At 42.6% G+C, this 16,457-nt stretch overlaps 1 protein-coding gene across 1 annotated transcript; it reads left to right on the forward strand.

The window, feature by feature from the left end:
* Positions 1-4,330: 4,330 nt before the first annotated feature.
* Positions 4,331-15,932, forward strand: SMIM9 (small integral membrane protein 9). The gene is made up of 4 exons (XM_035010287.1): positions 4,331-4,472; positions 5,766-5,895; positions 10,360-10,511; positions 15,769-15,932. Exons 1-4 carry the CDS (start codon positions 4,331-4,333, stop codon positions 15,930-15,932), a joined length of 588 nt encoding a protein of 195 aa, XP_034866178.1.
* The last annotated feature ends 525 nt before the right edge of the window (positions 15,933-16,457 follow it).

Raw genomic sequence — 16,457 nt, forward strand, 5'->3', positions numbered from 1 at the left:
AAATAACAATAATAATCAAACAAATTTGAATCTTCAGATCAGAGTCTGTTAATGCAAAGCAAAATTAAAGAAAGACCGGAACAGGGGCACCTGGGTGGCTCAGTCGTTAAGCGTCTGCCTTCAACTCAAGTCATGATCCCAGGGTCCTGGGATCGAGCCCCGCATCGGGCTCCCTGCTCCGTGGGAAGTGAGTTATTTACAAAATCACTGAGATCATAACAAGTTAATTTTCAGAAGATCAGGAAGCAAATTCACTCTCCTATGACAAATATAGTCTCTAAGTGAACAAATACAATTTTCTCTCACAAGCATTTTATCAAACATAATCTCAAGGTTACAAGTCAACAATCTTTGGAAGATACATACTAAAACAAGTCTATTTTTCAGTGTTATAGAGAAGTTTAGGGGCGCCTGGGTGGCTCAGTCGGTTGGGCGTCTGCCTTCGGCTTGGTCGTGATCCGGGGTCCTGGGATCGAGCCCCGCGTCGGGCTCCCAGCTCATCAGGGAACCTGCTTCTCCCTCTCCCTCTGCCTCTCCCCTGCTCGTGCTCTCTCTTTCACATAAATAAAATATTTTTTTAAAAAAGAAAAGTTTAGTGTACAGACTATATAGAAATCGAGCTTTATGATGACAAGATACAGATTTAGACTTCACTTTATTGCTTATAAAATGTAACAATTTCTAACCTTCTTCCTCGACTATCTCATCACAGGGTGATGACTGACAGTGCTTCTAGAAACTTTGTGGATACAATTTCATCCATATTGCAAACCAAGACTGGGACTATTTATAAAATTTTATTGAGGGGTATCTTAAAAGACCTAAATAATTGGGTTTAGAAGACTCAATGTTACAAAGATTTCCGTTCTTCACAGACAGATCTACAGATTCAACCAATCTCAATCTAACTTCCTGCATTTTCTCATTGTGGAATCAAGCATGTGGACATGTAAAAGGCCAAGAATAGCCAAAATATTCCCAATATCAGAAAGCAACATTTATTTTATTTTTTAAGATTTTTTATTTATTTTTAAGTAATCTCTATAACCAAATGGGGCTCAAACTCACAACTCTGAGATCAAGAATCACATGTTTTCCTGACTGAGCCAGCCAAGTGCCCCAGCAACATTTATTTTAAAGCTATAGTCATTGGGGCGCCTGTGTGGCTCAGTCAGTTAAGTGTCTGCCTTTGGCTCAGGTCACGATCCCAGGGTCCTGGGATCGAGTCCCGCATTGGGCTCCCTGCTCAGTGGGGAGCCTGCTTCTCCCTCTCCCTCTGCCGCTTCCCCCGCTTGTGCTTTCTCTCTCTCACTCTCTGTCAAATAAATAAATAAAATCTTAAAAAAAAAAATAAAGTCACAGTAATTAAGACAACGTGGTATTGACACTTGATTCATGACAAAAAAGCTCTCCAGAACAGTGGTACAGGGTCAATCAGAAATCCATATGAAAAATTGAAATTTGGGGCACCTAGCTGGCTCAGTCAGTAGAGCATGTGACTCTTGATCCCGGAGTCATGAGTTCGAGCCCCACCTTGGAGGTAGTGATTACTAAAAATAAGGAAATAAATAAACTTAAAAAAAAGAGAAAGCTATTTTTTTAAAAAAAGAAATTTGACCCCTTCCTCACACTATACAAAAATAAAATCAGTTTTAAGGTAATTAAAGCTCTCTGAACAACAAACAATAAAACTTCTAGGAGGGTCATGGACAGGTTTCTTAAACAGCATCCCCAAAACCACTAACCATGAAGGAAAAGATGGATAAATTTGACTACATTTAGATTCAGATCTTCTGTTCATTCACAGAGCGGGAGAAGATATTTGTAGCATATGTACAATTGACAAATGGATGTGGAGCTGGTGGAACTCTCTTCTGCTGTGGTATAATCATTCTGGAAAACAGCCTGGCATTATCTACCAAAGTTGGGCATGTGGATGCCCTATGATAATTCTCTTGGGTAATGACCTAGGAGTAGAATTGCCATGTGAGCCATGAGACAGGGGAGCACCATCCGTAACAGCTCTAAACTGGAAACCAGCTCTCTTGCATATGTTTCCTAGTGGCTCGTTTCTTTTTAAAGATTTTATTTGTTTATCTGACAGAGAGAGACACACACACACACAGCGAGAGAGGGAACACAAGCAGGGGGAGTGGGAAAGGGAGAAGCAGGCTTCCCGCCGAGCAGGGAGCCCGATGTGGAGGCTCAATCCCAGGACCCCGGGATCATGATGTGAGCCGAAGGCAGACGCTTCACCGACTGAGCCACCCAGGCTCCCCTTTAGTTGCTCATTTTAATTGCTGTATACTATTATGTCATTTGGTATATATCACAATTTATCCATTGTTTTTCTGATAGAACTCTAATAGATCATTTATGCTGGTTCTTCCATGGAGGGGATCATCTTTTCTTAAAAATTAACTTATATGATGGGGCGCTGGGTGGCTCAGTCGGTTGAACATCCAGCTCTTGGTTTCCGCTCAGATCATGGTCTCAGGGGTCGTGGGACTGAGCCCTAGGTCGAGCTCTGCACTCGGCAGGGAGTCTGCTTGAGATTCTCTCTCTCTGCCCCTCCCCTCACTCACCTGCATGCTCGCGCTCTCTGTCTCTGTCTCTCTCTAAAATAAATAAATCTTTAAAAATATTAATTTGTAAGAGTTCTTTGTATGTTGAGAATATTAACCTATTTGTCATATATGATATGAAATGTATTACCTAATTTGTCATTCGTCATTTATATTTCTTTACAATATTTTGTTTTATGAAAGCTTTACATTTTTTATGCAATAAATTTATCATCAGTACTTTCAAATATGGTTTGGGATTTTATAACATGCTTAAAGTAGCTTTTTCCTCACCAAGATTATAAAAACATTCACCCATATTTTATTCCAATATGTATATGATTTTATTTTTGTTTAGTCCTTGATCCATCTAGAATTTATTTTTGTGTGTAGGGCCTTTCCTTCAGTGCACCCAAATGAATAGCTGATCATATTAAACCAGCTCTCTTTTCTCCACTAATATGAAATGCCAGTTTTATCATTATTTAAAGTCCCATGTGTACACTATTGTAAAGTATAGTAGATACCATGTGGCAAATAAAATATCTGAGAATTCTTCAAGCCTAAAAGGAAATACAGATGTTTGTACATAGACAGAAAAAGATGCCTCTATGTTTAGCTGTCGGAGAGAGGTGGGGGGAGGGTCATATGCGTAGATGATATCACAAGGGATGGTAGAGTTCTATTTGGAATTTTAGAGACCTTAGGAGAAGACTCTGACCAGCGTCTTCTGCAAACTAGTTCTATTAGACTGAAGCCTAATTCACTGGCTTCTTCGGATCCTTTGTCACTAAGTCAATTTTCAGGTAAATGGCTTCCCACCCGACATGGGTCTCTTTAAGCCCTATCAAACAATAGATGAATGTATTAGTTATAAATGTCTTAAGTAATAGAAAGTCCAGATTAGGGGACACCTGGGTGGCTCAGTCGGTAAAGCGTCTGCGTTCAGCTCAGGTGATGATCCCGGAGTCCCGGGATCAAGCCCCGTGTCGGGCTCCTTGCTCGGTGGAGAGCCTGCTTCTCCCTCTGCCCCTCACCCTGCTCGGGTGAGCCCAATGCAGGGCTCGATCCCAGGACCCTGGGATCATGACCTGAGCCAAAGGCAGACGCTTAACCGACTGAGCTACCCAGGCGCCCCTAAATAAATAAAATCTTAAAAAAAAAAAAAAGTCCAAATTAGAATGGCTCAAATAGGGGTTATTTTTTCTCATACCAAGGGAAAATGGTAGCACCATCTCTTTTATCAAGACAGGAGAAAGTCTTCCCAGAATCTACCCAACAGATTTCTGTTAGTCCTCATTGTCCAGACTATGTTACCCAACCATTGTTAGCTGCAAGGATGGCTGGGAAAGGCAGGCTTCAGCTTTTCTAGTTCCTCCAGTAAGTGAATAAGGGATGGGAAGAACTGTTGGCTCAGGCAATAAACAAAATTTGCTATCCATTCATTCTTTCAAAAACAATTTATTGGGGTGCCTGGGTGGCTCAGTCGGTTAAGTGTCTGCCTTTGGCTCAGGTCATGATCCCAGGGTCCTGGGATCGAGCCCTGCGTTGGGCTCCATGCTCAGTGCAGAGTCTGCTGGAGATCCTCTCTCTCTCCCTCTCCCGCTGTCCCTCCCCCGCTGGTCACTCTCTCTAAAAAACAAAAACAAAACCCCACCATTTTCTAACTTTGCAGACAAAGCTGCTTTGGAAAGAGCCAAGTAAAAGGACATCTCTCTTTGGCCAAACAAGCTAGGAGTACAGCTGAGTGGCCTTAAGGAGAATCCATGGAGCCCCAGAAGCTGCTGAACATTGGATTTCTGCTGTGTTCCATGAGTTGCCTCTCGTTGGAGACTGCAGCTTCCTCTACATTACCTTTATCTGCCTTTGGAATACAAGACAAAGCAGGATCGAAACCACACTCAAGGGGTGTGTTTGCTGTTAGGATCAATGTTCCTATTATCTTTGTGAGACATAAGACTCATGTCTCAGGTCAGGAAAAGCTGATTTTGTATTGAAAAATAGTGTTCACAGGGGCACCTGGGTGGCTCAGTCAGTTAAGCGGCTGACTCTTGATTTTGGCTCGGGTCCTGATCTCAGGGTCCTGAGATCAAGCCCCGCACTGGGCTCTGCTTGGCGGGGAGTCTGCTTAGGATTCTCTCTCTCCTTCTCCCTCTGCCCCCAACCCCCCGCTTATGCTGTCTCTCACTCTCTCTCAAATAAATAAATAAATCTTTATTTTTTCAAAGATTTTATTTATTTATTTGACAGAGAGAACACAAGCAGAGGGAGCAGCAGAGGGAGGGGAAGAAGCAGGCTCCCCGCTGAGCAGGGAGCCCTATGTGGGGGCTCGATCCCAGGACCTGGGATCATGACCTGAGCCAAAGGCAGACGCTTAACCTACTGAGCAACCCAGGTCCCCCAATAAATAAATCTTTTAAAAAAAGAGAAGAAAAATAGTGTTCACAGTAAAGCAAACTATTCTGATTTGGTCAATTTAGATCAACAGGCACTAACCCACCGACTATGCACCAAGCCCTTTGCAGAATGACATGGATTAGGAGTTCACAGATGGGCAGCCAAACCCCTAGATGCCAATCTTCTGTGAAATATGACAAAGGCTCCCCGAGGACAAAGGGATAATTAAAGTTGTCTGGGGGGAGGGGTTAGGGAAGACTTGTTCTCAAAGCCCAGCTGCTGACATGCACACATATAGTGCTCAGATCTTTTCACTATGACCTCAAAACAACCCTTGAGATATCTGGGACGGAGATTATTATTTCTGTTTGACGTACAAGGAGGCACAGATGATATTCATCTATGGGTACCTTTTTTTTTAATGTATATTCCTTGAAAGTCTTAGAGGCATCACAGCAAAGTAGTTAAGAATATGGGCTCTGGGGGCGCCTGGGTGGCTCAGTTGGTGAGGCGTCTGCCTTTGGCTCAGGTCATGATCCCAGGGTCCTGGGATCGAGCCCCACATCGGGCTCCTTGCTCAGCGGGGAGCCTGCATCCCCATCTCCCTCTGCTGCTGCCCCTGCTTATGTGCATGTGCTCTCTCCCTGTCAAATAAATAAATATTTTTAAAAAAAGAATATGGGCTCTGGGCAACTATAAGAGCATGATATCTGGGACACTAATTTGAACTTGAACCAGGGTTCACATCCCAGCCCTCTCATGTACTTGATCTCTCCTCATTGAACATCTGTGCTTTTTCTGCAGAAAACCACAGGTTCTGGCTCAGCAACTTCAGAGATTACTTGTGGGATCTCATCAAGAGCTCCATACCTCCAGCAGCTATTTTTGCTTTTCTTCTCGCCATAGTCCTAGTGGGGACCCTCTGCTGCCTCACGTAAGCTGCTGTGGGGTGAGGAGAGGGAGGGAGACCTGAGGGGGAGGAAGAACAATCAAGTTCCCCACCAGCCTATACATCTATAATTACGGGAAAGTTTTAAGGAAGGTAATTCTTGTTTTATCCAACCCACTCCATCCATTACCAGCAACTTACAGGTAGCATTGAATAACCAGCATTTCCAACTGATTTTTTTTCTTACTAACTTCATTAATTATCTTTCCTTTTGGTTTAGGAATTATACATGGAAAATATACAATTAACTATGTTTTCAAGTGTCACAAATTCAAAATTCAAATTCAAAATTTGCCACAATATTTATCTATATAAACCACATGAAGTCAAAGAGATCTCTGAAATAGTTAACAAAATAAATATAGGTAGAAAAACCTTATTTTTTATTAATCCAATCAGAATTTACCAGAAGATGACTACTTGCCTGTCTCTGTCCTAGTTGCTAGTGAGGCAGAGAAATAAGACAACTGAATAATTGTCTGGTAGGTCAATGCTATGGTGGGAGACGGAGTCCAAGTGGGAGAACCTATGAGAGCATGCTAAAGGATTGTTCAAACTGCACAATCTAATAAAGTGACTGAGGGCAAAGATCAGGTAAGGGTGTGGCATCGCCACCTAAGACTCCTGGTAATCTGAAATGATCACAGGATCAGGAACCCTGTCTAGGAAACTACCTTGGACATGGTTACTGACACATAGAACTGATTGGAGCCAAACAGATGTCAGCTAAGTTTTTGAGAGAACCTTATTGCTGAAGAAACTGTGAGCCAGAATGAAATGAGCTGTCTGTTGTGTGAGCCTTAAAACAGTATTTGGACCTCTGATCTTCCATGAGAAGGACACAGGCTTTGAAGTTTCCTAGGATGGCATGCTCCCCAACACTTGCTTCAGTCACAGCCACAGAGAATAATGGACAGGAAGAACCTCCGAGAAGGTGGGCAGTGGGCCACAGAGCTTCTCCTATAAAAGCAGATCAGGCCTAATCACACTGCTGTGTGTCTCCCATTATTCCTTTTTCCAAATGGGAATGTTTATGGTGGTTATACTCTTCCTGCTCCATCGTTGTATTTGGGGTGTGGAGATCAGGAGCAGATAACTTGTTTTACTTAATAAGTTACTCAAACCAAGAGGAGCTGCACCCAGATTTGAGAGAACCAAGCATCACCCAGGTACTTTGGACTTTGAGCTGGATACAGTGATAAATGGGATTTTCATCTCATGATAAAATTGTGCCACAAGTCAGTTGTCGTGGAAGCGGACAGACAGGAGTTCTGTGTTCAGGGTATTATCAGGGATCAACACCTGTGGAGTGTGGGGGGAGGAAGGGAGAAGTCAAACTGCTTTGCAAGCCCAAAAAAGCCTCCATTGACCCCATCAGAGTTGTCCCACATTAGCCTAAAATGGCTAAAACTTTTTTTTTTTTTTTGAAAGAACAAGGGATGGGGGGCAAAGGGAGAGAGAGAATCTCAAGCAGGCTCCACGCCCAGCACAGAGCCCGATGCAGGGGCTCGATCTCAGGACCCTGAGATCATGACTTGAGCCGAAATCAAGAGTCAGAGGCTTAACTGACTGAGCCACCCAGGTGCCCCTGAAGTGGCTGAAATTTTATAGAGGCTCTGTGTTGACAACACTCTCAGCAGCTAGAGAAATAAGGCTCTTCTCAAGGGGGATCCTGAGTGGCATATTTCCGTGTGCCCTACAGGGTGGCTGTATTCCACATATGGAAGGAAAAATGAAACAGAGAAAGGCTGCATTTCCCAATGAAAGAAACCAGGACTCAAGTCAAGATATATCTGATTCTCCATCTCCTGAGTCATCGTTACTCAAACTCTGGCCAGCAAGCCAGCTGCATCGGAAGCATCTGAGGTATTGGTTCAACATACATATTCAGAAGGACTTCTGTGGAGATAAAGCAGGCAACATGCCAGAAGAAATACTTCCTTCTTTGAAGTAGATGCCTCAACCTGAAGAGAAAAACCATTAAGGCCTGGCTGGGAACAAGCAAGCTGGCTCGTGAAAGAAATACCAGTGAGGACAGTGACGGCAAGAGGGAAGGCAAGATACAGCAAAACAAAAGAAGACTTTGATGAAGAAATATAAAAGGAGATAGGCAAGACAGGATTTAAAAAGCCAGAACCATTAAATAGACATAAGTAATTTATATAAAAAACCTTATTTAGTGATTAATAAATATTTCAGTGAAACTAATATGAAAAGAAACACTGATAGATGCAGGGGGCACATAATTAACTTCTTTGTAGAAGAGGACCAAAATAATACAACAGGAAAAGAACACTTCGAGGTATAATTTTTTAAATGTTGCCGTAATAAAGGAAGCTTTGAGCCTATCGTCATAAAGGCACATGAAGTCCCAGGAAAAATTGGCACTTGATACTGGGCACATAATACTGAGTTTTTAAAAAAGATTTTATTTTTAAGTGATCTCTACCCCCAATGTGGGGCTTGAACTCACAACCCCAAGATCAGGAGTCGCATTCTCCATCAACTGAGCCAGCCCAGTGCCCCAATAATACTGATTTTTTAAAAATACATTTCCCTAGGGCGCCTGGGTGGCTCAGTCATTAGTGTGCTTTCTCTTTCTCTGTCTCTCAAATAAATAAAATCTTAAAAAAAAAATACATTTCACCGTGAGGATTGGAAAGAGTTTCTCTGTGCCTCTTATCCTTAAACTAAGTGCTTCGTTGCCTGAGGAAATCATCACGGAAGCCTTGTTCATCTCTCAGTGCTAACAAGTATGCAAAGAAACGTGTATAAGGAATTTTTAGTATGGTTTATAATAGTGAAAAAATAGAAACAACTTAAATGTCCATTGGCTGGTTAAAGAAAGCACCAAAATGTTGTTGTAGAGGATAATTACATGGAATCATATTCAAGAAATCTTAAGTTGGAAAAAGCGGATTATAACAGAGGATATACAATTTAAACTAATTTGTTATTAGAAACTAAGGGCACCTGGTTAAGCATCAGTCAGTTAAACACCAGACTGTTGATGACAGTCCGGGTCTTGATCTCTGGGTCGTCAGTTCAAGCCCGGTGTTGGGCTCTGCTATCATGGAGCCTACTTAAAAACAAAAAAAAAATAAAAATTAATTTAAAAAACTACATGTACAGGGTAAAAAGCTTTTAAGGATCTAACCAAAGTATTAGACATTGGTTATGTCCTTGTGGTGGTAAATGGGTGGTTGTAATTATTTTTTTTTAAAGATTTTATTTATTTGACAAAGAGAGAGAGCGAGAGCAGGAACACTAGCAGGGGGAGTGGGAGGGGGAGAAGCAGGCTTCCTGCGGATCGGGGAGCCCGATGCGGGGCTCGATCCCAGGACCCTGGGACCATGACCTGAGCCGAAGGCAGACGCTTAACGATGGAGCCACCCAGGCGCCCCTGTGGTTGTAATTATTATTACTATTGTTGTTTTATTGATTTTCATCTAACTGCACTTCCTAATCTTTTCAGAACAACTTGTATTGTTTAGTTAGTTTTTTAGCAAATACTTTATTTTCTTAAAAGATTTGTCTGTTTATTTGAGAGAGAGAGTGTAAGTGGGAAGGGGCAGAGGGAGAGGGAAAGAAAGAATCTTCAAGCAGACTCTGAGCACAGAGCCCAATGTGGGGCTTGATCCCACGACCCATGAGATTAGGGCCTGAGCTGAAACCAAGAGTCAGACACTTAACTGAAAAGCTACCTAACGATACTTCTACATCTACCTCCAATCCCAACCATACGATGCTAGAAACATTCATACTCTTATTTTCTCAAGTCATCAAAGCATTTTGTCTGAATGAAATCACGTGGTTCATATTAAAAGGAGACGTTGTCTAAAATCATATCTTGGGAAATGTAATGTAACTACAAAGTAACTGTGCAAACCAGGCCACTGTATAGGAATTTAAACTTAGGTTCATCCATTTCTCTTCTTTTCCCAGTTTTCTTGTAGGTGAACCAGTCCAATGAAGTACTAGAAGATTCAGTTGGGCAGAGTATGCTATTTGCTTACAATGAGGAAGCACCCATGAATTAAAATTAAATTGTCTTCCATCTTAAACTATCTTTGCATTTATTTTCGCCTTTTAAAACACTGAGAAATGCTGATGTGCACACAGGCACAGAAATTTGTTCACGTGGACAGTCTTTCACTGTGCGTGCTATTTTGTAGCCTACTGTTTTTTTCACTATATGACAAATCATGGCTATCTTTCCATGTCAGTAAATATATGTCTATATCATCATAAGCAGTTGCCTGGTATTCCTTGCAGTGGATATGATGTAAGTCATTTAACCACCCCTTTTTCCAATAATTACTTAGGGTGTTTCTACTTGTTTACTCTTATAATATATATTATAAAATGATACTATTATAAATGTAATGCTGGTAATAGTTTTACAAATTATCAATTTGCTTTTCCCCTTTGCTGTTTTGGGGTTGAAAGCATTCAGTGGACACTTACCGAACAGCTACTGCGAGCCCGGCAGGTAACCCCACAGACAGTAATCCTGGCTCTCGTGGAGCACTGTGCCCGTGGGAGGATCCAGATCATTGAGCCAAGAGGTGTTCTGAGCAGAAGGCAACAAACCAACCAGGGTAAGTGAGGGCCGAGTAGGTCCCAGTGGGCCAATGAATGGATTTGGGTGGGCGTGATAAGGGAGCCAACAGAACGTTTGGAGCAGAGAAGGGAGATAATTTGGTAGATGTTTTTATAGGGTCATCTCAGCTGCCATGTTGAGAATATAGGGGAGCAAAGACAGAAGCCGGGAGACTAGGCAGGTGAGAGACAACTTCGCCTGGACCAGGGTGCGGAGCAGCCAAGTTGCAGGCAGGATCTAAGTTGGATGAGTGTGGGAGAGAGCAAGGCTGCAAGGGTACCTCCCAGGCTTGTGGCCTGAGCAAGTGAAGGGATGGAGTCACCATTTATTGAGCTGAGGCAAAAGGCTGGAAGGTAGGAATTTGCTACATGGAAAATGCAAAGAGAAAGAAAGACAGAAGCGATACTCTAATTGATACTGAGATGGGATCTAGGGCGCTGTCGGCCACAGGCCACACCACAGGCCAAGGTGAACTTAGTTAAGACCGACAGAGGCTGCTGAGAGTGAGATCAAACCAAAAGACCAGGGGCTGCTCTAGAGGCCAACAGGGGACAAGTGGACAAAGTGAACAAATCTGTCGCCCCCTCCTCCTTAGCATCACCAGCCCCTCCTTGCCCCTAAGGCAACCCCGTCTTCTAACAGCATAGCCTTGCCTCTTTTTAAACTTTATAAAACCTCAATCATATGTATGTATTCTTCTGTGGTTTTCTTTGTTTACTTGCTGTATGTTCTGAGATTCTCCCAGGTTGATACTTGAAAAGAGCTCTACTTATTTAGACCAGCTGTAGAAGGACATTTCTACTGTTTCCGGGTTTTGTTTTTTCTTTTCTCTTCTCAATAAAGCTTCTATAAACATTATTGCCCATCTCACAGTGCACACGTAGGAGAGTTTCCCTACAGACTATACCCTATGATTGACTTGCTGGGTCTAAGGGTAAGTGCACGTCCCACCCCACGATCAGTGATTGCACCAATTTACACACCTGCCAGCAGTAGGTTCCCAGTGCCCCGCCCGCTTGAGAACATGAAACATCATCAGTCCTTTTGTAGTTCGCCAGTCCGGTGCATGAGAAATTATACCCTGTTGTTTTCTTACTTTGTATTTCCCTAATAACTGATGAGACCGAAGACCTTTTCATGTGTTTATGGATCATTTGTCTTTCTCTTCTATGAAATTCCTATTAATGAATTTTGCCCACTTTGCTAATTTATAGTTTCATTTACTCTTCTGTAGGAATTCTTTACATATTCTGTATACCATTGTTTTGAATGCTATTGATGTGGAAAATACCTTCTCCCAGTTCGAGGATTGCATTTTCACTCTTTTTTTTTTTTTAAAGATTTTATTTATTTATTTGACAGAGAGAGAGACTGAGAGAGAGAACACAAGCAGGCAGAGGGAGAGGGAGAAGCAGGCTGCCCGCTGAGCAGGGAGCCCGATGCGGGACTCGATCCCGGGACTCCAGGATCATGACCTGAGCCGAAGGCAGTCGCTTAACCAACTGAGCCACCCAGGCGCCCCTGCATTTTCACTCTTGATGAGATGTATTTTGAAGAGGGGACATACTTACTTTAAAGTGGTCAGATTTGGCAATCACCTTCTTCTAAGAAATCCTTTTGCCTTCACTTTTAAGTCCTTAAGCTACCAAACTAAGTTTTATATGGTGTGAGGTAGAGTCCAATTTTTTTTAATTTTATGCATTTATTTGACAGAGAGCGAGTATGAGCAGGGGGAGCAGCAGGCAGAGGGATGTGGGGCTCGATCCCAGGACCCCGGGATCATGACCTGAGCCGAAGGCAGACGCTCAACTCACTGAGCCACCCAGGCAGCCCCAGTTGTATTTTTTTAGTATTGTGAGAAGCTATACTTTTCCATTCATGAACTTTGACCTGAATTTCTGTGCCTAAAGGCAGTTCTAGGAATTGAGAAAAACAGATAATTGCAATAAATTCCAAGAAGCAATAAATTCCAAGGAGCAAACCCAGATTCTGAGCAATGAGCACCCTGAACTGGAACCGGCCGCCCAGAAAAAGGCTGTATGATCATCCCTTCTCTGAGTCAGCTGACTCACTCGGCTAGTACTTCTCCACCTTGAGCTATGCCTCAAGAAAAACTTTAACTAAATTTTGCTCAAGGAGTCACTCTGTCTGAAGTTCTTCTGAGTGCAGCAGTTTGGATAAAGTGTTTGCCTTCATTCTAACTGGTCTCAGTTTCCATTTTGATAAGATGCTTCTCCAATATGGCCAGTACCACTAAATCTATAGGCCGGTTGAATCTTCCAAACCATGACCATCACTTATCTCTCCATTTTTTAGCTCTTCTTTAGTGGATTCCAACAGAATTTTATAATTCTGTCTATACGGTATATAGAGTTACAATTATTCCTAAGTATTTGATTGTTTTAGACGTTGCACTGAATGGTATCTTTTAAAATTATATTCTCTGTGTGTTGTTGGCATATAGAAATGCAATCGATTTCTGTATTTAAAAATCTATCAGGGGCGCCTGGGTGGCTCAGTTGGTGAAGCCTCTGCCTTCGGCTCAGGTCATGATCTCAGGGTCCTGGGATGGAGCCCCATGTTAGACTCTGCTCAGCAGGGAGTCTGCTTCTCCCTCTCCCTCCTGCTTGTGCTCACTCTCTCTCTCTCTCTCTCTCTCTCAGATAAATAAATAAAATCTTTGGGAAAAAAAATCGAATATTTTTCATCTACTGAGATAACAGGATTTTCCCATTAATATGTTAATGTGGTTAATTTGGATTAATAAATTTTCTTTTTTTGTTTTTCTTTTTCTTTTTTTAAAGATTTTTTATTTATTTACTTGAGAGAGAGAGAGAAAGCACAAGCAGGGGGAGCAGCAGAGGGAGAAGCAGGCTCCCCACTGAGCAGGGAGCCCGATGCAGGGCTCCATCCCAGGGCCCTGGGATCATGACCACAGCTGAAGGCAGACACTTAACTGACTGAGCCACCTGGGAGGTACCCCGAAATTTTCTTTTTTAAAAAAGATTTTATTTATTTAGAGAGAGAGATCGGGGAGGGGCAGAAGGAGAGGGACTCTCAAGCAGAGGGGGCTCAACCTTATGACCCCAAGATCATGACCAGAGCCAAAATCAAGAGTCAGACGCCCAACTGACTGAGCCACCCAGGTGCCCCTGGATTAATAAATTTTCTAACGTTAAGCTAATCTTGAATTCAAATATCTGAAGGTTTGGGTCCAATTTGGTTATCTGTAGTTTCTGCTGGATCTCACCCATGGGTCCTTGTTTTCTTGTTTGTATGTAGTAACTTTTTTTTTTTTTTTTTTAATTTTACTGTGAGCTGCAAGGGCCGAACTATGCTTATAAATTCTCGGAGAATTTTTGTTTAGCCCTTTGTGGTAGACTCAATTAATAGTCCTGCAGAAAATAGATGAGTGGTTGCCAGGGGCTAAGTACCGGGGGGCTGTGGAGTGACTGCTAATGGGGACAGGGCTTCATTTGGGGGTGATGACAATGTCCTGGAATGAGAGTGGTGATGGTTGTACAACTCTGTGATTATACTAAAAAACACTGAATTGTTCATTTTTAAAAAAAGATTTTATTTTTATTTGTCAGAGAAAGAGATAGAGGGAGAAAGAGCATGAGCAGGGGAGATGGGCAGAGGAAGAGGGAGAAGCAGACTTCCCACTGAGCAGGGAGCCTGATGGGTTTGGAGCGGAGCGGGGAGAGGACTCGATCCCAGGACTCCGGGATCATGACCTGAGCCCAAGGCAGACTCTTCACCGACAGCCACCCAGGCATCCTTGAATTGTTTACTTTAAATGGGTGATTTTATCTTGTCTTGGGCTAGCCCTCAGAGGACACCTGCTTCACGGGGAGGTGGGAAAAAGGAAGAATGGTTTGGCTCAGAAGAAGCAAGGCCATGTATACTCTGGTTTCTCTACCTAGACAAAAAAGGCAACTATTCATATATATAAGTTCTGAATATATTCTATGTGCACAGAGGAAGGTCTGGAAAGTTATAGTCCAAAGTGGGTAAGGTTGTTCCCTCTGGGGAGTGGGAAGGGATGAAGGAGGGGTTTTTCTGTACTTTATATATTTGTGTATTTCTAATTTGTTTTCTTCTTAGTTCAATCACATTGCGTTGTGTGAATATGCCACAGTTGATGGGCATTTGAGTTGTTCATAGGCTTTTCCTGTGAATGAAACCGTTTTCATGAGCATTGTTGTACATGTTCCTTGTTGTGCATATTCAAGAATTTCTCTTAGATATATATACCTAGGAGTGGGATCGCTGGCTAAGAGGGTAGATGCATGAACTCATATGGACTCACACTGTCTCTAACACGTGATATTTTAAGTCTTTTTAATTTTTGATAACTGAGTGGGTATACAGTAGTATTTCATTGTAGTCTTGATTTGCATTTCCCTGGTCACTAATGAAGTTGAACATCTGTTCATATGTTTATTCATATTTTTTACCCAGTTCTCTACTGGATTTTTAAAAATTAGTAATTTAGGGCACCTGGGTGGCTCAGTCGTTCAGCGTCTGCCTTCGGCTCAGGTCATGGTCCCAGGGTCCTGGGATCAAGCCCCGCACTGGGCTCTCTGCTCCGTGGGAAGCCTGCTTCTCCCTCTCCCACTCCCCCTGCTTGTGTTCCCTCTCTCGCTGTGTCTCTCTCTGTCAAATAAATAAATAAAATCTTTTTAAAAAATTAGTAATTTATAGTCCTTTGTATATTTATAACAGGAATCCTTTGTCATTTGCGTATACTCAAAATATTTTCTCCCAAAGCACGTGTGGTCTTTTTTGCTTTTGATTTTGTCTTTTGATAAGTAAAAGTTCTTAATGTTAAAGCCAAATTTATCAACATTCCATTTCAGAGTCAGTGGTTTATAGACATTGTTTTGTTAAGAAATCTTTTTCTATTCCCCAAAGTAAAAGTTCTTTGCTGATGTTTTCTTTCAAGAGCTTTTTGACATTTAAGTGTGTTTTTGACGTTTAAGTTTTTAATCCATCTAGAATAGACGGGGGGTTTTTTGCATATGGCAGGAAGAGGGTTCCCATTTTATCTCTTCCAATATAAGTAAACCTTTTCCACACTTAATGCAAGTCTTTGTTGAGTTACCTAACATCCCAACTGTATCATATACCACAGTTCTACACATGTAGGGGTATGTTTCTGTGGTCTGTAATCTATTCCATTGCTCAATTAATGTATCTCCGCACCAGTATCAGACTCTTCATTTTGATAGCTCTCGCTCTGTCTCTCTCAGCTTTCTACGGTTCCTTTGGGGTAATCGCGAGGAAGGGAGCCATCAATCATGTGATGTCAGCCTCTTCTCAGAGAAAAGGCTGGGTGATGTGGCTGCTAACTCTGGTCCTCGGACTTTTTCCTTTTGGCTATGAGCTACCCGAAGGTCCACAGAAGATTATATAGAGTACTAAACTGCTGATAATACTGTGAGGTTACTAGCTTGGGGTAAAGGAGGCCAGGTTTCCATCAGGTCTATGGATGGGGACAGCTTGAGCCCTGTAAACCCAGTAAATGTTCGTTTTGTTCAGAAACCCTTCTCTCATTAGCACGGCTGCTTTAACAGCACCAAGGTATTAGGATGGTAAGGAATCCTGCTGTAGGATTCCTAAGGAATGTCGGTTCCCTTTGCTTCCGCGATCCCTCAAAATTTCTGTGGCATTAACAGTAGGAGATGTGGCCCAAGACAAGGAAAAGGAGTTTGCTCTTGGATGCAATCAGGCCTTTCATCACTGAATTGCAGACAGCAATGTAAATCACAGGGTACCTGCAGCCCAAGGAGCCTTAAAGGCATTTTCGCAACGTTCTGGGCCCGCAGAGATTTCTGGGTAAAGCCTGGAGTGGAAGGGATGGCTTCCCCGCTGTCCGCACGCATTAGGCCCAGGGTGCGGGCCGAGCTGGGGACCCGCCACAGCGAGAGCGCCCTTTTCT

This window comes from Mirounga leonina, unplaced genomic scaffold, assembly GCF_011800145.1.
Source record: "Mirounga leonina isolate KUSES-001 unplaced genomic scaffold, KU_Mleo_1.0 Mir_101799, whole genome shotgun sequence".
Taxonomy (NCBI): domain Eukaryota; kingdom Metazoa; phylum Chordata; class Mammalia; order Carnivora; family Phocidae; genus Mirounga; species Mirounga leonina.

Coding starts and splice junctions, on each gene's coding strand:
- SMIM9 (XM_035010287.1), top strand. CDS start 4,331: ATGGAGCCCCAGAAGCTGCTGAACATTGGATTTCTGCTGTGTTCCATG. Junction 5,896..10,359: donor GGGACCCTCTGCTGCCTCAC/GTAAGCTGCTGT, acceptor TGGGGTTGAAAG/CATTCAGTGGACACTTACCG. Junction 10,512..15,768: donor AAGGCAACAAACCAACCAGG/GTAAGTGAGGGC, acceptor TGTCTCTCTCAG/CTTTCTACGGTTCCTTTGGG.